At 47.0% G+C, this 20,704-nt stretch overlaps 1 protein-coding gene across 1 annotated transcript in view; it reads left to right on the top strand.

The window, feature by feature from the left end:
- Nucleotides 1-20,704, top strand: part of fndc3ba (fibronectin type III domain containing 3Ba) — a 444,633-nt gene that overhangs the window by 342,836 nt on the left and 81,093 nt on the right. The window contains exons 14-18 of the mRNA XM_041204259.1: nt 1,560-1,646; nt 6,830-6,968; nt 9,111-9,182; nt 13,087-13,205; nt 19,878-19,983. Of these exons, the coding sequence (XP_041060193.1) occupies nt 1,560-1,646; nt 6,830-6,968; nt 9,111-9,182; nt 13,087-13,205; nt 19,878-19,983 (523 nt within the window). The remainder of the gene's footprint in view (nt 1-1,559; nt 1,647-6,829; nt 6,969-9,110; nt 9,183-13,086; nt 13,206-19,877; nt 19,984-20,704) is intronic.

Below are 20,704 nucleotides of genomic sequence, written 5' to 3' on the forward strand. Positions count from 1 at the left end.
CTCACTGATCACTGTCCATGCACACTGCGCTACACTGCTCACTGATCACTGTCCATACACACTGAGCTACACTGCTCACTCCCACTGTCCATACACACTGAGCTACACTGCTTACTCACACTGTCCATACACACTGAGCTACACTGCTCACTGATCACTGTCCATACACACTGATCTACACTGCTCACTGTCCATACACACTGAGCTACACTGCTCACTCACACTGTCCATACACACTGAGCTACACTGCTCACTCACACTGTCCATACACACTGAGCTACACTGCTCACTGATCACTGTCCATACACACTGAGCTACACTGCTCACTGATCACTGTCCATACACACTGAGCTACACTGCTCACTCACACTGTCCATACACACTGAGCTACACTGCTCACTGATCACTGTCCATACACACTGAGCTACACTGCTCACTGATCACTGTCCATACACACTGAGCTACACTGCTCACTGATCACTGTCCATACACACTGAGCTACACTGCTCACTGATCACTGTCCATACACACTGAGCTACACTGCTCACTCACACTGTCCATACACACTGAGCTACACTGCTCACTGATCACTGTCCATGCACACTGAGCTACACTGCTCACTGATCACTGTCCATACACACTGAGCTACACTGCTCACTGATCACTGTCCATGCACACTGAGCTACACTGCTCACTGATCACTGTCCATACACACTGAGCTACACTGCTCACTGCTCACTGTCCATACACACTGAGCTACACTGCTCACTCACACTGTCCATACACACTGAGCTACACTGCTCACTCACACTGTCCATACACACTGAGCTACACTGCTCACTGATCACTTTCCATACACACTTATCTACACTGCTCACTGATCACTGTCCATACACACTGAGCTACACTGCTCACTCACACTGTCCATACACACTGAGCTACACTGCTCACTGATCACTTTCCATACACACTGATCTACACTGCTCACTGATCACTGTCCATACACACTGAGCTACACTGCTCACTGATCACTGTCCATACACACTGAGCTACACTGCTCACTCACACTGTCCATACACACTGAGCTACACTGCTCACTGATCACTGTCCATGCACACTGAGCTACACTGCTCACTGATCACTGTCCATGCACACTGAGCTACACTGCTCTCAGTTCTTGCAATTTTAAAATTCCCATTGCTTTCTGCATGGCCTCACCCCCTCGTTATTCTGTAATCTCCCTCAACCCTCCGAGATTTCTGCGCTCCTCTCGTTCTGGCCTCTTGTGCATCCCCAATTTAATCTCCCAGCCTTTGGCGGCCGTGCCTTCAGCTTCCTGGTCCCTGAACCCCGGAACCCCTGGCCTCCCTAAATCTCTCTACCTCACTCTCTCTTCCTTAGAAGATGCTCATTAAAACCTACCTCCTTGGCCAAGCGTTTGGTCGCCCGTCCTAATTATCCCCTTTTGTGGTTCAATGTCAGACTTTTTGTTTGACTTCACGTTAGGACGTTTTACTACGTTAAAGGCGCTATATAAATGCAAGTTGTTGTTGTTGCAGGTTGGTGGCTTTCAGTCGATGTATACGGGTGAGGATACAACCAGCACTGTGAAGACTCTCACCAGAAGCACACAGTACAAGTTCAGGGTGAGCTGCTCATTTCACTGAGAACAGGCAGTTTAGTCCTGGGCAGTTCTTTGGCTTAGGCTACATGAGGCTAAACTTCACAAAGGTAGAGCATTGCTAGAGTTCCATACCCTGAAGGCGAGCAGAGGTGGCTCAGTGGGTATCACTCTCATCTCGTTGCCAAGAGGTTGTGAGTTGAAACCCCACTCCAGAGCCTTGAGTCCAAAATGCAGTGTGCAGTACTGAGGAGATGCTGCACTGTCAGACTCTGCTGTCTTTCAGGTGAGATACTAAAACAAGGCCTTGCCCGCCTGCTCAGGTGGGCATAAAAGATCCTGCGGCCTCTATTCTGAAAAAAAAAACACGGACTTCTCCCCAGTTCCAAATATTTATCCCTAAAATATTGACTTGTTAACACGTTGCTGTTTGAGGGATCTTGTTGTGCACAATTTGATTGCTGCATTTCCTACATTACAACAGTGACTACACTTCAAGAAAGTACTTCATTAGCTGTAAAACACTTTGGGTCTACTCTCAACTCTTTCCCTCCCTCACCTCCCTTTTTGACAGTCCAACATGAGGTGGGTTTTTTTTAGGCAAATAAGATCAGATAAAAATCAATAGCTACACGGTAGCACAGAATCTACAGTAAATGGGGGGGCGCGGGTGTAAGAAAGGTACCATGATAATCATGGATGACTTTAATCTACATGCAGATTAGACAAATCAGACTCGCAAAGGTAGCCTGGAAAATGTGTGCAGGACAATTTCTTAGAGCAGTGAGTTCTAGAGCTTTGGTCCCCTTACTTGAGGAAGGATGTAGTTGTACTGGAGGCAGAACAGAGGAGGTTCACTAGATTGATTCCAGAGATGTGGGGCTTGTCTTATGAGGAGAGATTGAGCAGTTTAGGCCTCTTCTCACTAGAGTTTAGAAGGATGAGAGGAGATCCAATTGAGGTGTATTAGATGCTAAAAGTGATGGACAAAGTAGATGTGGAGCAGATGTTTCCCCTTGTGTGGTGTTCTAGAACAAGAGGCCATAGTTTTAGGCTAAGGGGTGGTAGATTTAAATCAGAGATGAGAAGGAATTACTTTTCTCAAAGGGTTGTGAATCTGTAGAATTCACTACCTCAGAGTGCAGTGGATGCCGGGACCCTGAATAAATTTAAGGAGGAGATAGACAGATTTCTAATTAGTAACGGGTTGAAAGGTTATGGGGAGAGGGTGGGAAATTGGAGTTGAGGCTGAAATGAGATCAGCCACGATCGTATTGAATGGCGGGGCAGGCTCGAGGGGCTGAATTGCCTACTCCTGCTCCTAGTTCTTATGTTCTTATGCTTGAAAATCAAGAGGTGAATGGAGAGAGGAACTTAAAACAATCACCATCACTAGGGAAAAGGTGCTGGGAAAGTTATTAGATTAAGGCTAACATGTCTACAGGAATGGATGGCCTGCATCCCAGAGTCTTAAAAGAAGCAGCTGCAGAGATGGTAGATGGATTGGTTATAATTTTCCAAAATTCCTTAGATTCTGGATGAGTCCCAGTAGATTGGAAATAGCAAATGTAACACTTCATTCAAGAATGGAGGGAGATAGAAAGCAGGAAACTAAAGGCTAGGGAGCCTAACATCTGTCATAGGAAAATGGCTAGAATCCATTACTAAGGAGGTTTTAGTAGGATACTCAGAAAATCATAATTTGATCAGGCAGAGTCAACAAGTATTTTGAAAAAGTAACAATCAAGGTGGATAAAGGGGAACCTGTTGATGTGCTGTACTTGGATTTCCACAAGTAGATAAGGTATCATCTCAAAGGTTATTATACAAGATAAGATTAAATGGTGTAGGGGGTAACATATTAGCATGGGTAAAGGATGGATTAATTAACAAGAAACAGAGAGTAGGGATAAATGGAGATACATGTGTCTTTTTTGGGTTGACAAGCTGTAACAAGTGGAGTATTACAGGGATCAGTGCTGGGGCCACAAATATTTACAATCTGCATCAACGATCTGGATGAAGGGACCGAATGTGTGGTAGCTAAATTTGCCGATGACACCAGGATTGATAGGCAAGTAAGTTGTCGAGAGGAAGTAGAGAGTCTGCAAAGGGATATAGGCAGGTCAAGTGAGTGGGTAAAAATTTGGCAGATGGAATATAATGTGGGGAAATGTGAACTTGTCCATTTTGGCAGGAAGAATAGTAAAGCAGTATACTACTTAAATGGAGAGATATTGCAGAACTCTGAGGTACAGAGGGATCTGGGTGTCCTGGTACATGAATCACAAAAAGTGAGTCTGCAGGTACAGCAAGTGATTAGGAAGGCCAATGGAATGTTGGTGTTTATTGCAAGGGGAATGGAGTGTGGTGTACAGTTTTGGTCTCCTTATTTGAAAAGATATAATTGCTTTAGAAGCAGTTCAGGGAAGGTTAATTTGACTCATTCCTGGGATGAGGGGCTTATCCTATGGAGAAAGGTTGAACAGGTTGGGCCTCTATCCATTGGAGTTTAGAAGATTGAGGGGCGATCTTATTGAAACATAACAAGATCTTGAGGGGACTTGAAAGGGTGGATCCTAGGAGGATGTTTCCTCTTGTGGAGGAGGCTAGAATTAGAGGGCACAGTCACCATTTAAGACCAAGATGAGGACAATTTTTTTTCTCTCAGAGGGTAGTTAATATGTGGAATTCTCTTTCCCAGAGAGTACTGGAGGCTGGGTCATTGAATTTATTCAAGGCCGAGTTGGACAGATATTCAACAGACAAGGGAGTCAAAGGTTATATGAACAGATGGCAAATTAGGACCACAAGCAGATCAAGGACCACAAGCAGATCAACCATGATCTTATTGAATGGCAAGGCAGGCTCGAAGGGCTGAATGTCCTACTCCTGCTCCTAAATCCTATGTACCTAAAAGTGGCCTTCTAAATGTCTTCAAAGCACCTCGGTTTCCTACAGTCAGTCTCTGCCCCTCTTTGCAGGTGGTAAAAGCGTTCGATTGGGTGAGCAAAGAGGAACTAGTTCATGTGCCGGGGTGAGGGGAGAGTCCAGAACAAGGAGGCAGATCCTTAAATTCGAGCTAGGCTGTTCAGGGGCTGATATCACGAAGCCCTTTCACACAAAGGGGAGTGTGAAGGGCAGTCATGATCAGATTGAATGTTGGATCAGGCCTCAAGGAGCTGAATGGCCTCATTCTATAAAAACAAAAAACTGCAGATGCTGGAAATCCAAAACAGAAACAGAAATGCCTGGAAAAACTCAGCAGGTCTGGCAGTATTGGCAAAGAAGAGCAAAGTTGACGTTTCGAGTCCTCATGACCCTTCAACAGAACTAAGTAGAAATAGGAAAGGGGTGAAATATAAGCTGGTTTAAAAGGTTGGTGGAGGGGGTGGGGGGGGGGCGGTGGGGAGAAGTGGGGTGGGGTGGTTGTTGGGACAAGGAAGCAGGAGGAGGAGATAACGAAAAGATGTCACAGACAAAAGAACAAAGAGGTGTTGAAGGTGGTGATATTAACTAAAAGAATGTGCTAATTAAGAATGGATAGCAGGACACACAAGGTACAAATAGCTCTAGTGGGGGTGGTGAAATAAACAATGGGTGGAATACATTTAAAAATAATGGAAATAGGTGGGAAAAAAATCTATATAAGTTATTGCAAAAACAAAAGGGAGGGGGAAGAAACAGAAAGGGAGTGGGAATGGAAGAGGGAGTTCAAGATCTAAAGTTGTTGAATTCAATATTCAGTCCGGAAGGCTGTAAAGTGCCTAGTCGGAAGATGAGGTGCTGTTCCTCCAGTTTGTGTTGAGCTTCACTGGAACAATGCAGCAAGCCAAGGACAGACATGTGGGCATGAGAGCAGGGTGGAGTGTTGAAATGGCAAGCGACAGGGAGGTCTGGGTCATGCTTGTGGACAGACCGAAGGTGTTCTGCAAAACAGTCACCCAGTCTGCGTTTGGTCTCTTCACTGTAGAGAAGACCGCATTGGGAGCAACGAATGCAGTAGACTAAATTGGGGGAAATGCAAGTGAATTGCTGCTTATCGTTTATTTCACCCCACCCCCACCAGAGCTGTACCTTGCTTGTCCTGCACTCCACTCTTAATTAGCACATTCTTTTAGATAATATTACCACCTTCAACACCTCTTTGTTCTTTTGTCTATGACATCTTTTGGTTATCTCCACCTATCACTGCTTGCTTGTCCCAACAAGCCCCCACCCCCCCGCCTCCCCCCTCAAACCAGCTTATATTTCACCCCTCTCCTATTTTTACTTAGTTCTGTTGAAGGGTCATGAGGACTCAAAACGTCAACTGTGCTCTACTCTGCCGATGCCGCCAGATCTACTGAGTTTTTCCAGGTATTTCTGTTTTTGTTTTGGCCTCCTGTTCCTAATGTAACACCGAGCCAAAGACCAAGCCACAAACTCCAAGAGGCATAATTACAGTCTGGTGCAAAACTACCTTTAATAGGTTTTATCTCAGTGTCAGATTTTATACTGTGACCAGGTCCTGCTTGCAGACAACAGCACAATTCTCCATTTTGTGTGTGTGTCTGTGTGTGTGTCTGTGTGTGTGTGTGTCTGTGTGTGTATGTGTGTGTGTGTGTGTCTGTGTGTGTGTGTGTGTGTGTGTCTGTGTCTGTGTGTGTGTCTGTGTGTGTGTGTCTGTGTGTGTGTGTCTGTGCGTGTGTCTGTGTGTGTGTGTGTCTGTCTGTATGTGTGTGTGTCTGTGTGTGTGTCTGTCTGTGTGTGTGTCTGTCTGTATGTGTGTGTGTCTGTGTGTGTGTCTGTGTGTCTATGTGTGTCTGTGTGTGTCTGTGTGTCTGTCTGTGTGTGTGTCTGTATGTGTGTGTGTGTCTGTGTGTGTCTGTGTGTGTGTGTGTGTGTGTGTGTGTGTGTCTGTGTCTGTGTGTGTCTGTGTGTCTGTGTGTGTGTGTGTGTCTGTCTGTGTGTGTGTGTCTGTCTGTGTGTCTGTGTGTGTCTGTCTGTGTCTGTGTGTGTCTGTGTGTGTGTCTGTGTGTGTCTCTGTGTGAAGGAGTATGTGAGATCTTGGGAAACCACTGTGGTATTTTGCCGAGCATATTCATGGACCAATCTAATGGAAGTCTGTGATCATCAATGCCCCCCTAGAGCATGGGACCTGAAGGAGGAGGAGGATGTTGAGGCATATGTTGGGTTGTTGTGACACGTGTCTGCTTCTTTTCCCAGCTGATAGCTTCCAACACAGAAGGCAGCAGCAGTCCCAGCGAAGTGCTTGTGTGTATCACCAATCCTGACCAACCGGGACCTCCATCCACGCCTTACATCATTGGCCAGCCGCTATCTCACAGCCTTCATCTGAAGTGGGGTACGTCCATACCTCCCCATCTATCCTTCTGCAGTGCTCTTTGTGTTGTCGAGTAATCTGTCTGCTTGTTCCATGCCATCTGGCCAGCATGAGCCCAGGTTGGAATCAGACAGCACAGAAGGAGGCCATTCAGCCCATTGCTCTTCAATAGACCCATCCAATAAATCCATTGCTCCCATCTCTTTCCGCATAGACCTACATTTTTCTTTCCCCTTTCAAGTGTTTTTCCAATTCCCCTTTGAAAGTTTATGTTGAATCTGCTTCTGCCGCATTCCCGATCTCTACAACTTACTGCGTTTATTTGCTAATTATCTTAAATGTCTGTCCTCTGCTTTCTGACCTTCCTGCCACTGGAAGTAGCTCTCCTGCTATTTACCCTATCAAAGCCCCTCCTTTCAATTTTCAACACCTCGATTAAATTTCCCCTGTAACTTTCTCTTTTGTCTTTGAAGAGTAATCCTAGCTTCTCCAGTCCCTCTACCTAAGTGAAGTCCCTTATTCCACAATAGGGGTGTCCAAGATTACAGCCAATACAGTGACCCCTAAGCTCCTGTTCAGAAACTCCCCCACCTCCCTGCCTTCATGCCCGATGCCTCTAGATACAAAACCAACTCGTTTTACTTGTTTTTTCCATTACACGGGGGGGTATGGCACAGAATCAAGGCCATTCAGTCCAACTGGTCTATGCTAGTGTTTGTACTACACATGAGCTTTCTCCCACTCAAATTGCCTCTTCCCAACTTGCCTCCCAAATCTCTCCCATCCCTTTGGCCAGGATTTTCCCATCGGCGAGCGGAGTGGCGGAACTCCCGACATCACCGCGCCCCATTTAAATGATCAGGTAGGCAGGGGTGCAGCAAAATCAGCTGTGCGCCCATTGAGGCCATTGGCAGAGTCATTGAAGTGATTAACGGACCTGCCCGTTAGCAGACAGGCTGGGAGACCCAGCAGGCATTAGATAAAACATCAAACCTCATCCACCGGCGAGATGAGGCTTCATGTAGCTTTTTAAAAATTTAATTAAAGTGTTTTTAAAAGTGATGGACATGTCCCAATTCATGTAACGGTGTCACATGGGGAGACATGTCAGGGAACATTTTCTTCTATTTTTAATATTTTTTTACAGCAGAGCTGATCTCCCTGAGGCTGAACCTAGCCTCAGGGAGATGAGTGCACTCTATTGTGTGCATGAGTGAAACAGCGCACAATTGGGTTTAGGGATAACCCCCCCCCACCCGCATAGGGAGTGCATAGTGCTTCTGTGCAGATGTCACGCTGGTTGGGCCTTAATTGGCCCGCCCACGTAAAATGGCGCCACATCCCCAATCGGGGGTGCCGATCGAAGACAGGTCTTCACACGCCCACTCTTCAATTTCTGGCCCCAACAGCGGGGGAGGGGGGAAATCCTGGCCTATGTGTACCCATCAAGCCTCACTACAAATCCACCAATACTGTCTGCTTCAATCAGTCCACATTTTCACATTTCACTGTAAAGAAATTCCTTTTAAGATTCCTTACTTGATTTATCTTGTATTCGTGCCCTCCTGTTCTGGACTCCTTCCCCACAAGTGGATACATTTCTACGCCTACCCTATCACATCCCTTCATGATTTTAAAGACCTCTATCAGATTTCCTCTTGGTTTTCAGGTTTTTGCTCGCTGACCTACATTAGCTTCTGGTCCAGCAGTGCCTCACTTTTAAAACTCTCTTCTTTTTATTCAAATCCCTCTATAAACTTGCCCCTTCCCTGTCTCTCTAATCTCCTCAGGTCCTAGAACCCTCTGAGATCTCTGCACTCCTCCAGTTCTGGCCCCTTGTGCATCCCCCACACTACTCACTCCACCATTGGCGATCATGCCTTCAGCTGCCTGGGACTAAACTCTGGAATTCCCTCCCTAAACCTCTCTGCCTCTCTCCCCTCCTTTAAGATGCTTCTTAAAACCTTCCTGTTTGACTAAGCTTTTGGTTGCCTTCACCTCATATGTTCTTCCAGGGCTCAGTGTCAAACTTTGTTTGACTCATGCCCTCGTGAAGCACATCGAGATGCTCTACTACATTAAAGACACTATATAAATGCACGTCGTTGTTGTAAAGAGATCCATCATTAAATGTTTATCTAACACAATCTCCAATGTTTACAGACCCCCCAGAAGACAATGGTGGATCAGAAATTCTCAAGTATCTGCTGGAGATTTCTGAGGGGAGTTCTGAGGGTAAGTTTCATCAGCGGCAATCTTTTATTTTCCCTCACTTTTTTAACCATCCCCTTTCCTGATGGCGTTGCACATTCCCAGGAGATTGGACTCTGTGAACCCTCCAGGAAACCTGCCCATGTAAAAGCCCAGACAGAATAACCACAGGTCACTTAACGCAGATGCAGTATGTTGGGAACACCTGGCTTCATGTAGCACCATTCCCAGATAAAGCATGTTGGAAACGTGGGACTGAGATGAGGAGAAGTTCCTTCAATCAGACCATTGTGAATCTTTGGAATTCTCTACCCCAGAGGGGGCTGTGGATGCTCAGTCAGTGATTACGTTCAAGACTGAGATCGATAGTTGGGCACAAAGGGAATCACGCAGATAGAGTGGGAAAGTGGAGGGGTTTTTTTATTAGTTCATGGGATGTGGGTGTCACTGGCTTTTTATTGCCCCATTCCTAATGGCCCTTGTTTATGCAACTGACCCTATGGGTCTGGAGTCACATGTAGGCCAGACCAGGTAAGGATGGTAAGATTCCCTTCAAGATGGGCTCTTATGACAATTAGCAATGGTTTCATGGTCATTTCAATCCCATGCTATGGCAATTTAATGCCATGGTGGGATTTGAACCTGGGTCTCCCTGGAATACTACTCCAATGACAATACCACTATGTCACCGCCTCCCATTGAAGTTGAAGTAGAAGATCAGCCATCACCCTAATGAATGGTGGAGCATGTTCCAGGGGCTGAACAGCCTTACCCTTGCTCCTATTTCTTCTGTAACGCCTGGCTCCAAACCCCTTCATTCCCAAGTGCAGTGTGTTGGGAACAGCCACCCCACATTCCAACATCCCCAAGCCCAGTGGGCAGAATTTTACATTTTTCCCCCCCATCGGTGGGTTTGTACGTGGAGAGCGAGCGTAAAAATTGTCCGATGGCTTTCTTGACAGATTCCCTCCCGTCCTGACTCCTCTGCGATTTTACTCTGGGATGGGCAAAGCCTTTCCCTCCCCTGCCACCATTGAGACCCTTAAGTGGCCAATTATTAACCACTTAAGGGCTGTTTCCATGCCAGCCTTAATTTTCAGGCCGGGTGGGAGAAATTCCTGGGCATGGGAGAAGCCCCAAAATAAATCTGGTTCAGGCATCAGGCAGGAAGGGGCAGGAGCGGCGCTTCCATCAGTAGCCCCTTTATAACCTTGGACACCCGCCCCCCTTTTGAGGGGTAACTGCAGGACCACCCTCCCCACCACATCCTCCCTGACCGGCATCTCCCCCAATTCCCCACTTCCCACCCACCCCACCCCCGGGCCTCCCTTAGCCTCCCCTACCCTCTCCACCTTGAGCCCCCCAAAACTCACCTGTTGCTGGAACCCCAGACTTGGCTCTGGGAACTGTTTGCAGTCCCAGTCCTGGCCACTGCATCTTCAGGCGCTGCACGGACTAAAAAGGGCTGTCGGCCAATCAGATTGACTCTAAGGCGGGACTTCCTCCCGAGTGACAGGGGAGGGGAAGTCCCTTCCCTGCCAATGAACGTTTGTTGTTCGGTGAAATGGCTGTGGGGCAGGCAGTGTTGTTGGGATTGCGTACCCCGCCGACTCTTCGGATAGGGAAATCCCACCATCCTAAAAGTCCTGGCCGGCATGCTGAGAATGCCCAGTCCCATATCCTGATAGTCCCAACAAATACAGAGTATTGGGAATGGCAGGCTTCAAATCCAGGCATCCCCAGCTAGAGTGTATTGGGTTTGACCCCTAAGAGTAACCCTCAGATGAGATACCATTTGGGTCCTAATTCCTCACAAAGCTTTATGAATAACACTGGCCTGCACAATACCTCGGGCCAGGGACAGTACTGAGTGCTTGACCCTTGTGTTTGTGCATTGTAGCTGCATTGAGCTGCACTGGTTTGCAACATTCAGCATTGAAATGAAATGTCAGTGGTGTCTGAATCACAGAATGACAGAATTGTTACAATGCAAAAGGAGGCCATTCAGCCCATCATGTCTGCACTGACTCTCTGAATGAGCATTTCGCCTCGTGCCATTCTCCTGCTTCCTCCCCGTAACCCTGCACATTGTTTCTTTTAAAATAATCACCTAATTCCCTCTTGAAAGCCTCGACTGAATCTACCTCCACCACACTGTCAGGTGATGCATTCCTGACCCTGTTCGCTCGCTGTTTGTAAAAAGTTTTTTCTCATATTGTTTTTGCTTCTTTTACTAATTACCTTAATTCTGTGCACTCTAATTCTCAATCCTTCAGCCAATGGGGTGAGTTTCTCCCTATCTACTCTGTCCAGGCCCCTCCTCTTGCTCCTCTTCTCTCCAAGGAAAAGAGTCCCAACTTTTCCAATCTACCTTCATAACTGAAGTTTCGTATCCCTGGAATTATTCTCGTGAACTCCTTCTGCACTCTCTCCACATCCTCCCTAAAAAGTGGTGTCCAAAACTGTACACAGAACTCCAGCTGAGGTCTAACCAGTGTCTTATACAAGCTCAACATAACTTCCTTGCTCCTGTATTCTATGCCCCTCTTAATAAAGCCTTGGATACTATATGCTTTATTAACTGCTCTCTCAACCTGTCCTGCCACCTTCTATGATTTATACACTAATACAGACAGATCCTTCTGTTCATGCACCCCCTATAGAGTTGTACTCTTTATTTTATATTGTCTCTCCATGTTTTTCTTGCCAAAATGTATGAACTCTCATTTCTACACATTGAACTTCACCTGCCACATATCCACCAACTTTTCTATGTCCTTTTGAAGTTCCAACACTGTCCTGACACTTTACAATGCTTCCAAGTTTTGTATCATCTGCAAATTTTGAATTGTTTTCCCTGTACACCGAGCTCTAGATCAATTATATATATTGGAAAAGAAAGAGTCCCAACATTGACCCCTGGGGAACTCCACTACAAACCTTTCTCCAACCTGAGAAACATCCATTACCCATTACACCCTTGTTTCCTGTCACTCAGCCAATTTCATATCCATGTTGCTACTGTCACTTTTATTCCATGAATTACAATTTTCCTCACATGTCTGTTGTGTGGCACTGTGTCAAATGTGTTTTGGAAGTCCATGTACACCACATCAACAACATGGCCCTCATCAACCCTCTGTTACCTCTTCAAAAAACATGATTTTCCCTTAAGAATCGTCCATTCACTCACATTTGTCCATGAGACAATTAATTTCTGTCTCAAATTATAGTTTCTAGAAGTTGCCCCACAACCGAAGTTAAACTGGTCTGTAGTTGCTGGGCTTATCCTTACCCACTTTTTGAACAAGGGTGCAATTTTCCAGCACTCTGGCACCTCCCCTGAATCTAAGGAAGATTGGAAAGTTATGGCCAGAGCCTCCGCAATTTCTACTCTCACTTCCCTCAGTTTCCTTGAATGCATCTCATCCGGTCCCGGTGTCTTATCAACTTTAAAGTTCAGACGGCCTATACAATACCTCAACTCTCTCAATTTAAAACTTCTCTAGTGGTTGAATTTTCTCCTTTTTCACCGTGGCCTGGATAGCGTCTTCTTCCTTGGTAAAGACATTCATTTAATATCTCAGCCATACCCCATGCCTCCCTAGGTAAATCCCCTTTTTGGTCCCTAGTCAGCCCCGCTCCTCCTTTTACAAACCTTTTACCATTAATCTGCCTGTAGAAGACTTTAGCATCTCCTTTTATGTTAGCTGCCAACCTCTTTTCATGCTCTACCTTTGCCTCCCTTATTTGCTTTTTCCCCTCCCCCTCTGAACCTTCTACACGCAGCCTGGTTCTCAGTTGTATTTTCTACCTGGCGCCTGTCGTAAGCACATCTTTTTTCTTCTTTATCTTAATTTCTACCACTGGTGATTCGAAGAGGCCTCGTCCTACAGTTTTGAGTCTTTCTTTCAATATCCTTTCACAGGAAGCCAATGGGAGGTGGTGTACAGCGGATCAGCCAATGAGACCGTCTGCCATGAGCTGAAGCCAGGCACTTTGTACAGGTTCAGGGTCTGCTGTATCAGCACAGGGGGCCACAGTCAGGTACAACAACAACTTGCATTTATATAACACCTTTAATGTCGGAAGCGCTTCCCAAGGCAACGTCGTAGGAGTGTTATCAAATTAACTTTGGCACGAAGAAGATATTAAGTCAGGTGACCAAATAAACTTAGCCGAAGAGGTAGGCTTTAAGAAAGACAGAAGGGGAGGTGGAGAGGTTTAGGGATGGAAAATTCCAGAGATTATGGCCCAGGCAGCTTGAAGGCACAGCCACCAATGGTGGAGCAGTGGAAACTGGAGGGTTTGAAAAGTTGGAGGGGTGCAGGGATCTCAGGGGTGACATTGCTTTCCTAGACTGTGGCCATGAATAGTTTTGCGACCCTGATACCTTTAAGCAGTCTCGTGGAGATTGAAGGCCGCAGAGTTCCTCTTGAGATTTTTCCTCTCCATTGCTCTACCCATGAAATCCCATGGAGCATCTCTGCGGAATTTCTTCGTCAAAGATGAGCACTGGGCCCCAGGAGGATGGGAAGAGAGTGTTACTATCCTGTTGCTGCTTGCTGTCCCTGGTAAATCTTGTTCAGACAGGTAGCAGGTGGGGTCAGAATTGGTTTTGACTTTTGTGGTACAGCAAAGGGTGGGAAGCCCTCTGACTCTCTCTCTCCCTGGGCTAAAAGCGCGATATGTGGTGACTTGGTTGCTGAATTCAACATGTAAGTGAAAACAATGAATACATTTCTACAGTGCCCTTTATAACCTCGGGGCATCCCCAAGTGCCTTACAGCCTATGAATTACTTCTTGAAGTGTCAGCGCTGTTGCAATGTGCAGAGCACGACAGACAAATTGCTGTTCGCGAGATCTTGCTGTGTGCAGTGAGGCAATCACCAGGTAACCGGCCCTTTTCAACAACGTTAGCTGGGACCCAGGGCACCGGGGGAAACGCTCTTCAAGATAACGTCATGGCGTCTTTTAGACCCACCTGTGGGGGAAGATGACACCCCAGTTTCACTCGGGGTGTGGGCATTTGTTGGGCGAGGCTGGCATTTGTTGCCCGTCTCTGGTCGCTTGTGAGAAGGTGGTGATGAACTGTTGCCTCTCTCTCCATTAAATGGCTGCAGTCCGTGTGCTGGAGGTGGTAGCCGCAGTGCTGTTAGGGAGGGAGTTCCAGGGTTTCGAGCCAGTGAGAGTACTGGCCCCCACCCTTACCTCCCACCCACCCCCCACCCACCCCACCCCCCCGCCCCCACGACTACAATATTGCCCCGCAGCAATTTGACGCAGGGAGCAGCGTTAATTTCTAAAGGCGAGACTTCCAGCCCTCTGTCTGGAGGAAGTGCCGCATGAGAGAGCCAATCAGACGACCGGCAGCCCCGGTCGTCTCAGCACCACCAGCCGGGAGTGGTGCCCAGCGGCTGGGCCAACGGCCGATGCCAGCGAAGAGGAGCCTGGCGTATCGCCGGAGAGCGAGGCTAGCGGGCCCCAGTCAGCGAGGTGGGGAGCCTGGTTCAGGAGGGTCCAGGCGGGAGGGTAAAGAAGGAGGGGTATGACCTTGGAGTGGGTGGGGGGGAGAGCATGAGGGTACCTCCGATTGGCCTAAATGAATGTCCCCCCCCACCCCCCACCCCCCCTACTCACCACCACACCCCTGACCCTTGCCTGACACTGTCCGCGCAGCTAAAGCCCCTGAGCATGGATTAACTACCAGCTGGGGAGGCATGAGGGCCCGTTAAGTGGCCATTAATTGGCCCGTTAAAGGCCTGAACAGGCCAAGGGCCGGAGTACCTTCCGACATCTCCCAGAAAAATATCAGACAGACAGGTCAGGGCGGGGTGGGTAGGCCGTGGGCAGGCCCACCCGCTGCATTTTACTAGCCTCCCGTCTTCAGTCCCAATGGTGGGGGTGGGGGTGGGGGTGGGGGTGGGGGTGGGGGGTGGTAAAACCTAGCCCAATATCCCATACCATGTGACTCTGGTAACCGGTCAAACGTCAACTGGCCCGTTTCACTGGAAAAAATTAGCATGTGCCTCACACAAGGGTAGCATTTCTCAAAACCCTCGTGCCAGCCACATTCCCCCAAATGGCATTCAGCCTCTGCTGATGACTGTTCAGTAAAACATCTGCTGATGATTTTGTCTGTAAATAATTTAAAACGGCTCACTAATAGCCTCATCAGTACAGATTCATTTCGTTCCAAATTGCGAAACTGCGCTCCCCACTGAATTGGGAAAGAAAAGTGACGACCTGTCATTCCAGTAGGCACCCGTTGTACAGGTTTACATCGACTAATTTACAGCACAGAAGCAGGCCATTCAGCCTGATGATCTCTGCTGGCGTTTATGCTTTCGACACTCCTCTCTTAAGTCTACCCAACATACCCTTCTCGTCCTTTCTGCCTCGTGGTCTATCTAGGGCAAAAGTTTCGGAAAATTCTCAACTCCACATACTCAACTCAGGAGAAAGTGCCCCAAACGGTCAAATGTTTGTTGCTGCGGGGTTGAAGAGGGGGGGTGGAGGGAGGGTGGTGGGGTTAGGCGGCGGGGGGCGGGGGGGGTGGGGAAGGGTGGTGGGTGTTGGTGTAAACTGGATTTGGGCCCACGACCTCCAGAGAGAATTCGGAAGGAGCCACAGAGGCTGCCAGCTGCAGAAGCGGGCTATTTAAAAGGCTCGCCTTGGTTCTTCGGAACTTCTGCCCAGTTGTTAAACAAAAAAAAACAGTAAAACAAAAAATAGCCCTCGAGCCCTCACCCCCTAACACCCCTAAAACACCCCCCCCACCCACCCCACACACTTCCCATGCTCCATCCATGCCCCCACCCACCCCATGTCCCCTCACACCCTCCATGACAACTCACCCAGTATCCACCATGGACAGACTTCAGGAGCCGTGGTGAGATGGAATAAAATGAAGTTCTACGGACTTCACTATAATAAAATAAAAACTCTCATTGATAGAAGTCATTTAATAAGTACATTTAAATCCCTTGAATTACTTCAAGGGTCAATTTACAGATTCCCCACTGTAACAGTGATCCAATCCTATAATGATAACCTTCAGGTTTATGTCAACCACCAGCTACTAAAATTCCAAGCACTGATTATTTTACAACTGCAAACTGCTTTTTTTTTTTCAAAATTTAAAGATGGCTCGATTGTTCCACAGACCTTGCCAATTTTACATAAATTCATTTCCACTCTTAACAACACCCAAGGGTACCTGACCTCTTCCAAAGGGTACTTAACCTCTTCCAAAGGGTACTTGACCTCTCCCAAAAGGATAGGAACACAGGACTTAGGAGCAGGAGTAGGCCATTCAGCCCTTGGAGCCTGCGCAGCCGTACAGTAAGATCATAGCTGATCTGGTTGTGGTCTTAGCTCCACTTTGCCATCTGCCCCCTTAACCCTTGAACCCTTTGTCAATCAAAAATCTGTCTAACTCAGCCTTGTATAAATTCAATGACCCGGCCTCCACTGCTCTCTGAGGAAGAGAATTCCACAGGCTAACAACCCTCTGGGAGAAAAAAATTCTCCTCGTCTCCGTCTTAAACGGCAGATCTCTTACTTTTAAACTGTGTGCCCTAGTTCTAGAGTTTCCCGCAAGTGAAAATATGATCCCGATATCTACCTCCAACAAACCTCAGAAGGTTTTGAACTTTGTCTCCAATGTCTGAAGCCCGTGAGTTATGTTTTCATGGAAATCCCTGAGGTGAAATTGCTTCAGTTTGACCAGCTGCACTTTCACCTGTGCTGCTGTCTCTGTGAACTGAGGGTGTGTGAGAAACACCCTGCCCCTGAGTGCTGGGGGTGGGGGGGGTGGGGGTGCGGGGGTGGGGGGGTGGTGCGGTGGTGGGTGTCAGGACTTCCAGTTTCCGGGCTCCAACGCCATTTGGGCTAATGCTCGGAGTCCTTCCGGCGTTATGTAAATTCAGGCCCTAGTTTCCACTTCAATGTATCTATGCGATTCACCGTAACCACTCCTTTTGGTAGTGAGTTCCACATTCTCACCACTCCCTGGGTCAATAGGTTTCTCTGGAATTCCTCATTGGACTTATTAATGACCATCTTACCTTTATGGTCCCTGTTTCTGGTCTCCTCCCCAAGTGAACGCATCTTCTCTATGACTGCCCTATCAAGCACCTGCATAATTGTGAAGACCACTATCAGCTCACTCCTCAGCATTCTCTCTTCTAGAGTAAAGACTCCCAGCCTGTCCTGTCTTTCCTGTGAAGTATACCGTCTCAGTTCTGGTACTATCCTTGTCAATCATTTTTACATGTTTCCCAGCACCTCTATGTCATTTGCTGTAGCATGGAGATTGAAACCATACTCCCGAGTGTGGCCTAACCAATGTTCTACCGAAGTTTATCACAACTTCTCTGCTTGTCGTTGTTTCTTCTCTCTTGCAATGAGCAACACTGCTTGGTTTGTGATTTTTTTTAAATGGAATTTCACTGAGTATTCACGTCAGCCCGGCTGACCTCTCCCAGCTTTGCTGATGGTGATGGTGAGCTGGACTGTTTTACACTGGCAGCAGCCCAGCTCACTGCATTGCTATGTACCAGGCACTCTCACATGGCTGTCCTCCAGATCAGTCAAGGACATACAGGCGAAACGTTTCACCAAGGCATGTGGTGAAAGATATCACTTCAGCATATTACCCGTGCGTAATATGGCATTTGACGTGTTTCAGGTGCCAATGGTGATATAACCCCCAAAACTGGGATATTTAGGCCATCAGTTCGCACCCAAAATACAAAACCAAATGTGTTTCTAGATAATAGTGAGGGGAGAATGTTTAAAACACAGTGGTCTTTTCCACTTCACTTCAGAGGAACTGTCTTAAGGGAGGTGATGTGTCACTAAATTGGAATTATAGTAAACTGGGCACACAGACCGATTTCAGTAAAAGGCACATCCTGCAGTTAATTAAAAGCTAATTGCTGATTCTGAGGGAAGCTGTAAATGCTTGTTCTCTTTGGGCCATACTTGATTATAGAGGTCAGATTAAAAACCAGCTGGGATTGACTGTCTTCCTGCTATCCATGGGATGTGGGCATTGCTGGCAAGGCCAGCATTTGTTGCCCATCCCTAATTGCCCTTGAACTGAGTGCCTTGCTTGGCCATTTCAGAGGGTAGCTAAGAGTCAACCACATTCCTGTGGGTCTGGAGTCACATGTTGGCCAGACCAGGTAAGGCTGGCAGATTTAGGGCTTTTACAACAATCGATGCTGATGGTGATTCAATGCGTTCAGTTAATTGAATTTAAATTCCACCAGTTGCCAAGGTGAGGTTTGAACCCATGGCCTTAGGGCATTAGCTTGGGCCTCTGGATTACTTGTCTAGTGACATTACCACTGGGCCACCATCTCTCCCTATTCTTCCTCTTTCTTTAAATGTTACTTCCTCATTGGTCGGTTCTGTACCTGTTGAGATGTGCTTGGTAGCAGTGTTATGAAAGTTGCACATGATTCAGTGTGAATCAAGTGTGACAGGTGCCCTGGGATCCCTGTAGACAGACTGCCACGGAGACAGACACAACACAACAACAACTTATATTTATATAGCACCCTTAACCTAATGAAATGTCCCAAGGTGCTTCACAGGAGCATTATGAAACAAAGTATGACTCCGAGCCCCATGAGGTATTGAGGCAGATAACTAAAAGCTTTGTTAAAGAGTCAGGATTTAAGGAATATATTAAAGGAGAAAAACGAGGTGGAGAGGTGAAGAGAGGGAATTCCAGAGATTAGTTTCCGTGCAGCCGAAGGCAGGGCCATCAAAGGTGGAGGAAATTAGGAATGCAAAAAAAAGGCCAGAATTATAGGAGCGCAGAAATTTCAGAGGATTGTGAGGCTGGAGGTTATTACAGAGATGGGGAGGGGGTGAGGCTGTGGAGGGGTTTGTAAACAAGGATGAGACTGGGAGCGCTCGGTCAGTGAGCGCAGTGTGATCGATGAGTGGGACTTGGTGTGAGTTCGAACCTACACAGTGGATCTTTGGATGAGCTCTAGTTTGTGGATCGTAGACTGTGGGAGGCTGACCAGAGGCACGTTGGAATAGTCGGGTCTAGAGGTAATGGAGGCTGGAATGAGAGTTCCAGCAGCAGATGAGCTGAGATGGGGTGAATTTGGGCAATGTCATGAAGGTGGAAATAGTCGATCTGAGTGATAGCGCGAATATGAGGTTGGAAACTCGTCTCGTGATTAAATGTGACACCAAGGGTGCAAACAGACTGGGGTGAGGGATGGAGTTGATAGCTAGGGAATGGAGTTTGGTGTAGGGTTCGAAAACAATGGTTTCAGTTTTCCCAATATTTCATTGGAATTTCATTAAGGTGGAAAAATAAGTGTCTGGACAGAAAATGGATACCCAGGCTGATTGACAGGCAGGTAGGTAGATTATAGATACATGGATAGATAAACAGATAGATATACGCATACACATCGACACCCATTTATTCTCCTGTAGCGATATTCTGTAAAATTACCCCCAAAACCCCCTGAAATGTAAATTGAGGGGAGGTTCTTTGGTAAGTAAAGAAGAAACGTCCAAGCTATGAGTTCAGAAGTGTTTGATATTTGAGTAAAGGGTATTCAGTACAGGAGAAGCTGACCCACTGTCAGCTCTAGCCCTGATATAGTTGATGGATTCTTTCCACAGTTTTGCCCCAAGGTAACTGGCTTTGTCTTCTCTCCCGCTCTCTTTACATGCTCTAGTGCTCAGACAGTCTATCCATTCGCACGCAGAGTATTGCACCCGGCCTGTGTCAACCACCAAGGCTTGTGGGGAAACCGAAACACAAAGAGTTCCAGATACAATGGGGTAAGTGTCACAGCTCCTGCATGGACATTGCTGCAGTCAGTGTCTCCTGAGTTATTAAATGGCCAGCTTGCTTTCAGGGTCAAGTATTCTAGTTAATGAACTTACATTTTTTGCAACACCTTCGATGTCTGAGTGCTTCACAGCCAGTTACATACTTTGTAAAGTCTACTCACTGTTCTAATAGGTAATGAGGCAGCCAATCCGTGCACAGCAAGCTCCCACAAACAGCAATTAACATCTGTTAATGACCAGATAACCTGCGATGTGGTGTTGTTGGTTGAGCAATAAACTTTGGTTAGGACACTGGGGATGTGCCCCCGCTCTTCTCTCAGTACTGCCACTTACATCCATCTGAGGGGGCAGGCGGCACTTCAGTTTAATGTCTATCTGGAAGATGGTACCTCTGACAGTGCAGCAGTCCCTCAGTACTTGCACTGGGAGTATCAGCCTGGTTAATGTGCTCAAGTCTCTAGGGTGGAATTTAAACCCCAAGGACCTTTTGACACATGGACATGAGTGTTATTCAGTGAGCCAAGGCTGAGGCCTCAAGATGTGAAAATTCCACAATAGAAAATGTCAGGAGGCTGGACAACTCCATTGTTCCTTGATTCAGCTCAAATCCATTTGTCTGTAGCAAAAGCAGAAACTGCTGGAAATATTCAGTGGGTCAGGTAGTATCTGTGGAGAGGGAAACTCAGGCTGACCCTCCCAGTATAATCCT

The sequence above is a fragment of the Carcharodon carcharias genome, chromosome 2 (genome assembly GCF_017639515.1).
Source record: "Carcharodon carcharias isolate sCarCar2 chromosome 2, sCarCar2.pri, whole genome shotgun sequence".
Taxonomy (NCBI): Eukaryota; Metazoa; Chordata; class Chondrichthyes; order Lamniformes; family Lamnidae; genus Carcharodon; species Carcharodon carcharias.